This window comes from Tachypleus tridentatus, chromosome 9, assembly GCF_004210375.1.
Source record: "Tachypleus tridentatus isolate NWPU-2018 chromosome 9, ASM421037v1, whole genome shotgun sequence".
NCBI lineage: Eukaryota > Metazoa > Arthropoda > Merostomata > Xiphosura > Limulidae > Tachypleus > Tachypleus tridentatus.
In genome coordinates this window covers 57,568,956-57,580,179 of record NC_134833.1, presented here as the reverse complement: position 1 = coordinate 57,580,179, position 11,224 = coordinate 57,568,956, and the positions used below count along the sequence as shown (strand labels likewise).

At 31.6% G+C, this 11,224-nt stretch overlaps 1 protein-coding gene across 1 annotated transcript in view; it reads right to left on the bottom strand.

Annotated features, from left to right (window-relative positions):
• Positions 1 to 531: 531 nt before the first annotated feature.
• LOC143225291 (uncharacterized) overlaps positions 532 to 11,224 on the bottom strand; it is a 222,701-nt gene continuing 212,008 nt past the window's right edge. Inside the window, exon 4 of the mRNA XM_076454432.1 lies at positions 532 to 633. Within this exon, the coding sequence (XP_076310547.1) occupies positions 623 to 633 (11 nt within the window). The 3' untranslated portion in view covers positions 532 to 622. The remainder of the gene's footprint in view (positions 634 to 11,224) is intronic.

Here is an 11,224-nt window from a genome sequence, read left to right as displayed (position 1 = left end):
AATGAACTCATTGATCTCTAGAACAGTATTGTTCAATTATCTTATACGGACACAATGATCTCGACAATATAATTGTTTATGAATACATTAATCTCTATAACAGTAATATTAAAGCATGATTTATGAAGACATTGACCTCTACAATAGTATTATCTAACTATCGTTAAGAACAAATTAATTTCTACAACAGTATTGTTTAACCATCTCTTACGAATTTATTAATCTCTACAATACTGTTGTTTAACCGTCGTTTTGAAAACAACAATTTCTACACGACTGTTGTTTCCTTATTGACAAATACTATGTCCTTATTCAATTGTCCTTCTCTCTTAAGATATCGAGTGCTTGTAACAATTATTCTAAAAATCAAGAGAATGATAATTTTAGTGATTTGGTTAAAATGTCCAGTTGACACCATCGTTTAAAAGTTCAGATTGTGATTCATTTTCCTTTTTTCGAAATAATCATATTCCAGATTCTGGTAACCAGATGACTTGTAATAACATGGATCCAGATGATTTGTAATAGTAAACATTAATTTCTAATAAACGTTCAGTGCCAGCTAATTTTCCATTCTTCTGCTAGGGACGGGCATGCGTTGATTTTGTTCCAGATGCGAATTTCACAGATAGTCTAAATACAAAGTACACTATATGTATATGTACTATAAAGTTCAGTATACGTAATTCTAGTATAAATTACACAACATGTAACTCTAGCATAAAGTACAGTATACATAAGTCTTGTATAAAGAACGTTATACAAAACTCTAGTTATACATAACTCTAGTATAAAATACAATATACAGACCTCTAGCATAAATTGCAGTATACATAACTCTAGTATAAAGTACAGTATACATAATTCAAGTATAAAGTACACCATAGATAACTCTAGTATAAATTGTAATATATATAGCTCTAGTTTAAAGTACAATATATATAACTCTGGTACAAAGAATACTATTCATATCTTCTGTATAAAGTACATTATACATAACTCTAGTATAAAGTACATTGTACATAAGTGTAATATAAAGAACAGTATACATGACTCTAGTATAAAGTACAGTATACATATCTCTAGTATAAAGTACAGTATACACATCTCTAGTATAAAGTACGTTACACATAACTCTTATGTAAAGTACAGTATACATAACTCTCGTATAAAGTATGCAACACATAACACTACTATAAAGTTCAATATATATAACTCTAGTATAAAGTACAGTATACATAACTCTAGTATAAAGTACAGTACACATTAATACAGTATTACGTACGCTATACATAACCCTAGTATTAAATACAGTATACCAACTCTATTATAAAGTATATTATACATAACTCTAGTATAAAGTACATTATACGTAACTGTAATATAAAGTATAGTATACAAAACTCTAGTATAAAGTAAAGTATGCATTACTCCAGTATAAAGTACAGTGTACATAACTGTAATATAAAATACAGTATACATAACTCTTTTATAAATTACAGTATACGTAACTCCAATATAAAGTACAGTATACATGACTCTAGTATAAAGTACAGTAAACATAACTCTGGTATAAAGTACAGCATACATAACTCTTGTATAAGGAATAGTACACATTATGTACACTATACATAACCCTAGTATAAAGTACAGTACACCCAACTCTAGTATAAAGTACATTATACGTAACGTTTGTTTGTTTGTTTTGGGAATTTCGCACAAAGCTACTCGAGGGCTATCTGTGCTAGCCGTCCCTAATTTAGCAGTGTAAGACTAGAGGTAAGGCAGCTAGTCATCACCACCCACCGCCAACTCTTGGGCTACTTTTTTACCAACGAATAGTGGGATTGACCGTCACATTATACACCCCCACGGCTGGGAGGGCGAGCATGTTTAGCGCGACGCGGGCGCGAACCCGCGACCATCGGATTATGAGTCGCACGCCTTACGCACTAGGCCATGCCGGGCCATTATACGTAACCTTATTATAAATTATACTATACATAACTCTAATATGAAGTACGATTTACATAACTCTAATATCAAGTACAGTATACATAACTCTAGTATGAAGTACAGCATACATAACTCTAAAATAAAGTACAGTATACCTAAATGTAATATAAATTACTGTATACATAACTCTTTCGTAAAGTACAGTATATATAACTCTAGTATAAAGTACTGTATACATAACTCTAATATAAATTACACTAAGCATAACTCTAATATAAAGTATAGTATGCATAACTAATATAAAGTATAGTATGCATAACTCTAATATAAAGTATAGTATGCATAACTCTAGTATAAAGTACATTATACCTAAGTATAGTACAATGTTAATGAATCAGACTTTTTAAACTTTACGCTCCTCACTTAGGTATTCATATTTTTTTACCTTTACATGAAATATAGTTTAGTGCATTTCGTTATACTAAAAACCTTCAACTATTTTTTCTTTTTCTGTTATGCTTTTATTCTTTTCTGGAATTATAGCGCATGAAACTGGGTTTCGTTTCTGTCAGTGGTCTCAGCACAGATAGCCCATTGTGCAGCTTTATACCTACCTAAAAACCAAAATTAACAAACTCATTACCCTTTCGATTTAACTATGTATGTAGTATATTGATGAATCGGTGATGTTTTGGTATGTAGTTCGTTGATAAATCAGTGATATTTTGGTATAGGGTACGTTGATGGATCGATTATATTTAAGTACGTAGTACGTTGCTGTATCTGTGATTATTTAGTATATAGTAAGTTAATGGATCAGTGATGGTTTGGTATGTAGTACGTTGATGTATTAGTGACAGTGTGGTATGTAGTACGTTGATGTATTAGTGACAGTGTGGTACGTATTATGTTGATGAATTAGTGACAGCGTTGTATGTAGTACGTTGATGGATTAGTGTAGTGTGGTATGCAGTACGTTGCTATGTGATTGATAGTTTGGTACTGTTGTTTTCATATTCTTTGTGATTTACGTTAAGCCTTTCTTAAGTAATCCATGATTTGTATTTATCATAAACTTAAAGTTATAGATAGAAAACTACCTTACTTTGAGAATTTACCTTTTACTTTTGCTTATCAAAAAGATATAATGTAAACTTAAGTGTATTAAGAGTTGAAATCAGATTATATATTGAAGCTTTGATTATTTATGAAATACCGACCTCTTTTTTTTTATTTTTTCAAACCGTATAGAATTTCTAATATGCATTTTAATATTTTAATATAAATATTTTAATTGCGGTTTTGTTTCATCTAATTTTACCTAGTTTACGTTTTTAAAGGCCAAAAATAATTTATATTTTCTTGAAATCCATTTAGTTTTGTGCTTTCGAGGATTCTCTTATGCAAATGTTCAACTTGAACACATTTCACTGAAGTAAATAATATTTTATGTTTACCTAAACGTAAACATTGAGGGAAATATTTTGAGTCCAGACGGAAAAATGTTATTTTAATAAATATTTCATAACTATTTGTCTAGTTATTAATATTAAAACTTTTCTCCGAGAAATGTGTAAAATATAATCAGATATAGTTACATTTGAGAAACTTTTTCGCTGAAGAAATCCCTCAAGACGTGCTACATATGCTGTAGAATATCCCTCTATGACCCATGTTTCCATCACGACTGATGGTAAAGACATCGTTCTTGCAAAAGTAAACTATGTCTGTGTGGTGTAACCTCGGGGGAGTGGTAGAAGCCATGATCAGAAAGACGAGACACGTATTGAAATTAGATTCGGTAGCAAGACAGTCTTTTGAGCAAGTTGTCCTTTCGTTATTCATTCTAGTCACCAACGAAGGTTCAAATGAAGGTTTTAGGCTATCGATGATGTTCGGGTTGAATTATTGGTTTGTATGATACTCATTGAACATATAAATGTCTACAAACGTTGCTCATAACAGATGTTGTTGTTATACTCTCACACCCAGGTTGTGACTGATAAGAAATTCAACCTAAATAGCAAACGATAACACTTTGATGTTCATAGCTCAGACTTTAATATACAAACACTCGCTCTGTTCGAGATTATGAATACATTATTATTTGCTTCACGTAATTCTGTTTTACGTATTTTATGAGTATACTCTGATGTGTTTTGTGATTATTTGTTTAAAAGATCTAATAACTATTGCATATAAATGTCATATGATTTATTATTATGTTTACTGAAACAGTTAAATAAACTTAAAGCCATAGCAACTTATTTCAAAACTTCAATTTGTTCCTCTAACAACAAACAGCATTACAACTTTAGCAGGTCCTCGTTTACTTAACTCTGACTACTAGCTCATTCTACAGAGTCACCAGATCTCTCTAGCAATAAACACAAATACAATGTTACTAAGTCCTTGTTAAGTAACTCTAAGTAGCTCATTTTACTGTGTTAACAACTCCCTCTAGCAACAAACACAATTATAACGTTACCAGATCCTTGTTCACTTAACTCTCACTATAGACATTTCCGAATGTTTTAAAAAATGAACATTGCTGTCTATAAACGATTAACACGCACATGCATGCCATTATTTGCATGACTTGTAGAATATTACAAGTATATTACCGGTTGTGTGATCTATGAAAAGTTAGTAATAAAGCATTTTGTTGTATGAATCATGGAACACATTACCGTGTTTTATTGTTTACATTAATTATAGAATATATTACCGTGTTTTATTGTTTACATTAATTATAGAACACATTACCGTGTTTTATTGTTTACAATAGTTACGGATCACATTACCGTGTTTTACTGTTTATATTAATTATAGAACACATTACCTTGTTTTATTGTTTACATTAGCTATGGAGCACATTACCGAGTTTAGTCGTTCGCATGAGTTATAGAGTACGATATTGTTTGTGTAATTTGTATAATACAAAAATATATTCATTAAGTTCTCTAGTGTTCTTTTCCCAAAAAGAATGTTTTCAATCTCTTACGATCAATGAACAATCCAAATTTTTCATTTCTTCGAACTGTTAATTCAACAGGAATTTTTGGATTTATAGACGTTGATAGCTAGTTCTTACTGTTTGCAGACGACGTCCTTTACTTTGGTAAATGACGAATTATTACAAACATCAGCTGGTGTTGTCGTTGGATTACAGAGCACCAACAAGTTTCACAATATGTCATTACAACCTTGACTTCAACTAGTACTTAATAAATAGGAACAGACAAATCACTACATAAAGTTGAAAGTGTTTATAATTATTACCAGAAGCTTGAAATTAGTTCTCCTATTTGTTGTTTGTAACATATGCTCATTTTGAGTGAATCTCAGCATCTGATGTTTCTTACTGTCAGTTTGTTTCGCTTTATATATAATTCACATCTAGATATCTTGGGGGGAAAATCCAATCCACTGTTTCAAGCATTAAACCTTATCTTTGGTAAGAAAGTTTTCTTGATACAGCTACACATGCCATCGATATATTATGTGGAAAAAAAAATCAGAAGTCTCTGATCTTCTTATACCCCTAGCTAGATGACGCTTCTAGAGCTTACATCTCAAATACTGCTTGCTTTTTTTTTTTTTTCCTCGAGATCTGCTTCAACGGCGTTTACTTTGGTAGCATAAAAGCAGAGCCACAAAAAAGACTTCAGCCAAGGTATACACAACTTTTTTTTTTCTGGAATCACCAGCTCCAAGTGAGAGGATTAGCTGCTTCAGTAACTAGAAGTAGATGGTTTGAATGAGCGCTAAGGTTTACCACTTTGTCCAGAATGTCTGCTCGTAGTGACTGAATGACCCACAGCTACTGTAGAGGTTTCACAGCTTAAAAGACATCCCCCTGGTGTCGGAATGATTTTCTGGACCGTTGTTTGTATATCAATAGCGCACCTTAAATATTTAAATATTATATAATAACATTCTATCAAACCTCATTTCTGAACCTTAATCATCCAGATATTTGATGTTCATTTACTAAATTTGCTACTTGCCTGGAGAGTAAGGTAAAATCACGATAAGTTTTTATTTGTACAATTCATTAAATTATTGTTGAGACAAAATAAAACACAGTAACGTGTTTCTGTATTGCCATGTTTTATTATTGCTACGCTACCACTTCCCCTAGATTTGAAAGTTCTCAAATAAAGACTGCCTATGTATTTATTTTTCAAAATACTACTAGGACGATATGTAAAAAAAATTAAAAGATTATTCATTTATAAAGTTGTGCCAGTTAAGCATAAAGATACTGCTGTAGCCTCCTGAAATCAAGAGTTTAGAAGTTTCAGATTTGTTTGTCTTAACTTCATATTACAACTTTTAAGTTTAGAAGCTTGGTATCCATTTGTCATAGGTAAAACTGTTTGCTTTTAAACGTCACCACTGCTTAAAAGGGCGCATCCAAAAAAATTCAACTATGGCATTCTTTTTTTTAAGGGGGTCAACAGTCACTTTTGGTGCTGATTCAACGTTGGCTCAAAACATTCAATGGTTGAGAATTTCAATATAGTAGCTTTTATGTGAGACGTAAATTACTGCTTACTGTTAATATGTTTGTAGAAACGTAACATTTAGATAGAAATAAGTTATTCTATTAACGTTTCAAGTAACTATTCTTCTCCTTACTGAATTTGAAAACAAAAAGAAAATTGTTCGAAACAACACTAGATAACAAAGATTTGTTCAAATCTCTAGATAAGACAGATTTATTTGAAACGTCGTGAGATAACATAAATTTGTTCGGAGCGTCTCTAGATAACAAAGATTTGTTCAAAACGTTTCTAGATAACACAGATGCGTTCAAAACGTTCCTACACAACATAGATTTGTTCAAAATGTCGGTAGATAACAGAGATTTGTTTAAAACGTCACCAGATAACAAAGGTTTATCCATAACGTTGCTAGCTAACACAAATTTGTTCAAAACGTTTCTAGATAAGATGGATTTATTCTAAACGTCGCTAGATAACTCAGATTTGTTCCAAACTTCGCTAGCTAATACAAATTTGTTTATATTTTATTATAATATTTTTGGAGAGATTTTATTTTATTTCATTTGTCCCTCAACGTTTTCAACATTTCAACTGTTCTGATTTTTGTTTGTTTGTTTGACGCCCATCTCGAAAATGCCAACAAAGCATTCTAGATTTACAGTCAGTGCTAAGCCAATCATGACGCTGCGGTTGGTAAGTGTTGTGACATATCGAAATATGTTCGTTTCATGGATATGGTAAAGTGAAGTAAGACATCTCTTCTGGTTAAGCAGTCGTTCCTTTATATCTTTGTTTTTTTTTACGTGCTACATCTAGATTGAAATATACGTAACTGTTACTTATGTGGTCCCTGCGCATGAAAACATTGAATAACAGGTTCAAATATGAATAGTTTGTTTGTTTGTTTTTGGAATTTTGCACAAAGCTACTCGTCCCTAATTTAGCAGTGTAAGACTAGAGGGAAGATAGCTAGTCATCACCACCCACCGCCAACTCTTGGGCTACTCTTTTACCAACGAATAGTGAGATTGACCGTACATTATAACGCCCCCACGACTGGGAGGGCGAGCATGTTTAGCGCGACGCGGGCGCGAACCCGCGACCCTCGGATTACGAGTCGCACTCCTTACGCGCTTGGCTATGCCAGGCCTAATATGAATAGACCTAACAAGTCTTCATTTTCATTTTGAGCAATTTTTACTTTATTTCAATTTTTAATGGTTACAACGTGGTTAGGTATCTCAATCAATGTAATTTTTTTATACTTCAAAGAGACAAAAAGTAAGAAAATCTCAACTCTAGAGACCGTCTTACCCATCTTAAATGATCGTATATTTCCACTACAAGATTCCGCCGCGACAATTGTCACAAAGCGGTTATTACCCAAGTTCGTAAATAACATTGCCCTAGGTAAGGCCCAATTTTTGCATGTCTCATGGACTTATCAATTTTTTTTTTTTGTCGAGAACGTTTAAATAATAATTTCCATGTATTAGTTTAATATAACATTTCTAACTGTGTTTGTTATGAGTGAGAAGGTGGCCAGTTTACCTAATATTGGGAGTCCGTTTTATACAATCTTATAGGTACAAATGTCATAACCATAAAAAGAGCATTTTTAAAGGTTTGTGTCTATGGTTTAACTAGAAATGATTTATAGTAAAGCAGTGCTGATTTTAAAACATTTTAACTTTCCATGGCATCCATTTTACATGGTGAAAAATACATTTAAAGTTAAAATGATCATCGAACTACAACTTTCCTTACTTAATTAGAGATTTCAGCAAAATTTTGGGTACTCTCACAGAGCGATACTTAGGCTACTTGTGATAACCATAATTTAAACCGACAATCAAGAGGAAATTATACTCTGTGTGCTAAACAGTGGGATTTTATTGTAAGTCGCACAATAAACTGACGGGCAAAAAGACGTATTTGGTGCCTCTTGTGGCAATAGGAAGGGAATTGTATATTTTTGATGAAAGAAAATATGATCATAAAAAAGACACAGAAAGAAAAATCACAATTTTATCTAGGAAAAGTAGCATTTTTTTAAATACCATAAATGTTTAAAGTAATGAAACAAAAATATTAATATTTTTATTAAAAATAAATGAGTTATTAACTGACAATACATGACTTCTACACATTGACAACACAAATTATGTGTGATGCCATCACATACACTAGTGTGGAAAAAATGGAACATTTTAAGAAACGTATTTTTAATAATGAATAATGGTTTGTTTAACTAATATTGAAATTATTTTATTTTATCATCATAACGTCAACAATATTATATTCTTTTTTAATACATCGTTAGGTAGCAATAATTGGAGATCTAATTTATAAATTCTAGATTTGCGAAGAAAAATCAATTATGACTATAATCATGTGTTCACAATGTTTCCCAACTTTTAAAAATATACCTGTGACCTTTTTCCTGGATTCGTATTTTCATATACATAGACCAATATGCTAAGCATTAGGCTGCGTCTGATCAACATTTGAAACAGGAAATGACTTTGATAAAAGGAGAAAAGTATTATATCCATAGCATTAGATTTCAAACTAATTTTAAGGAATAGTTCGTAACATACGAACAAAAACTTTCAGAAGCTTCAGAAAACAGTTGTAGCTAATGAATAACTTCAACGCCCGTATAGTTTGCTGAACGACGTAAAAGCAGAGACGAAACTGGATAATCGATATTTGTCAACCTTCGCGTGTCCTACAATAGAGAAAAGTCTATTCCTTACAAAACAATCAAATGATTATCAATATTTGGAAATTTACATGAATAAAAGAAAGTCTCACCTATAGGGTCAAAATTTCGAGATTCCCATCTTCAAGTTTGGCAATAAAACGTTTAGAATATCAAACTTTCTTCACTTTAGAAGGTTCTAGAAAAGAAACACTATAAAATATGTTTTTAAAAAAGGTTCGTTTTATAAAACTCTAGAAAGGTAGGTTTCAACAAAAGTTAGTTCACTTTGAAAGGCTTAAGGAAGCAAAGCTAAGTTAAAAAACAACCTTCTTAATTTTCCAAGATTTTAGAAAAGTCGTTTATTTTACAAGAATCAATAGAATAAAAATATATTTTTAAAGGGTTGAATGTCGTACACATTCAAAATAACTAGGTAAAATAAAGCAACTTTAAAATCACAGGAAAATCGAAATTTAATCTCTATCAGAAAAGATTAAATCAAAGAGAAAGTGCCACGTAAAATGGTATGCGTGTTCATTAACGTTCTGTAAAATAAATGTTTTACTTAACTCTCTAGGTTCTATAGAAATGGCTAGCGAAAAATATCAAAGCCTCGTTTACTTTGTGGAATTGGAGAAATTCAAGAGTGAGAAAAGGAAAGAAATGATATCATCTGACAATCTCTTAATATGCGTTATAAAATATCAGTTTGATCAAAGGTACATTCAGTGTCATCTATTGACAAGTAAATATACTATTTTGGAATAAATATTTTTTTTTGTTTCCCTTCCCCCCAAAGCATTGTGCAATATGCATATTTATGCAAATACATAGCTGGAATTAATATTCAACATATCGTTTGACAGAAGCTGATTAGTGTGCCGTTATTGAGAATAACGTCTAGGTTTGTCTACACATAATGTTTTTCCTTGTTCTTTGGATATATAAGCAGTTTGTTTTACTAATCTTTTAAATCGGTCCTAATTCAAAACAGTTGTAGAGATAAACACAGACATCAGATTCTAGATTATATAAGACGTTTAATTTATAAAATAATAAATGCAGACATATTTCTATACAACACAGAAGTTTTGTAATCTGAATCCAATGTGCCAACAGTCGAGATTGTTACCCAGTTCTTGCAGTAGTTCATATTTTATATTTGCACTCAATATTTCACTTTGAGAGGCTTATTTAAGAATCTGAATAATCAGTATTTAGTATGTTACAACATCGACCAGGGAGGTATTTAGTAGATCCATTTTTAATCTTAACTATGTTATAATATCGATCAGGGATGTGTTTAGTAGATCCATTTTTAGTTTTAAGTATGTTACAACATCGATCAGAGATGTATTTAGTAGATCTATTTTTAGCCTTAAGTATGTTACAGCATCGATCAGGGATATATTTAGTAGGTTCATTTTCTAGTCTTAAGTATGTTACAACGTCGATCAGGGTGGAATTTATTAGGTCAATTTTTAATATTTAGTATGTTACAATATTGTTCAAACACGACAAGGGAATTATTTTTGAGGATAAAAACAGATATTTCTTGTGAATTTTCCTGCTAATGTGCCAAAGCTGTAGTTTAAAATGTGGTTTTTCTTTTGTAGTGATAACAGTTTTTATTTGGCTTCGTTTCATGATCTTCAGTTGGCTATTTCAGTCCTTTTTCCTCCTCCTTCAAATTCTCTTATTCAGCAGAATAAAATGTTTGGATCTCATGCAGTTGAAAAGTATGCCCAATTAAGCGTCGTTTATTGGGTATTGTTTAACGAACCAGGTTCGTTTACTGGGTATTGTTCAATGAACCAGGATGCTTTGATACAATTCAGTCTTCATAATACTATGAACTTCGATAGTTTATCTCTTCCATCCAGCCACAAAGAAATTCCATCTAAGGTCCAGCAACACGTATACTGGGCTACTTAAACTTTCATCTGGAAGCTCAAATAATTCTTTTTATCACAATCCATTTGCTCTTCTTTTTTTTACCCTCTTCAAAGTGCAAAGCCTTACTATGACCATACGTGAAATATTAGGCCTC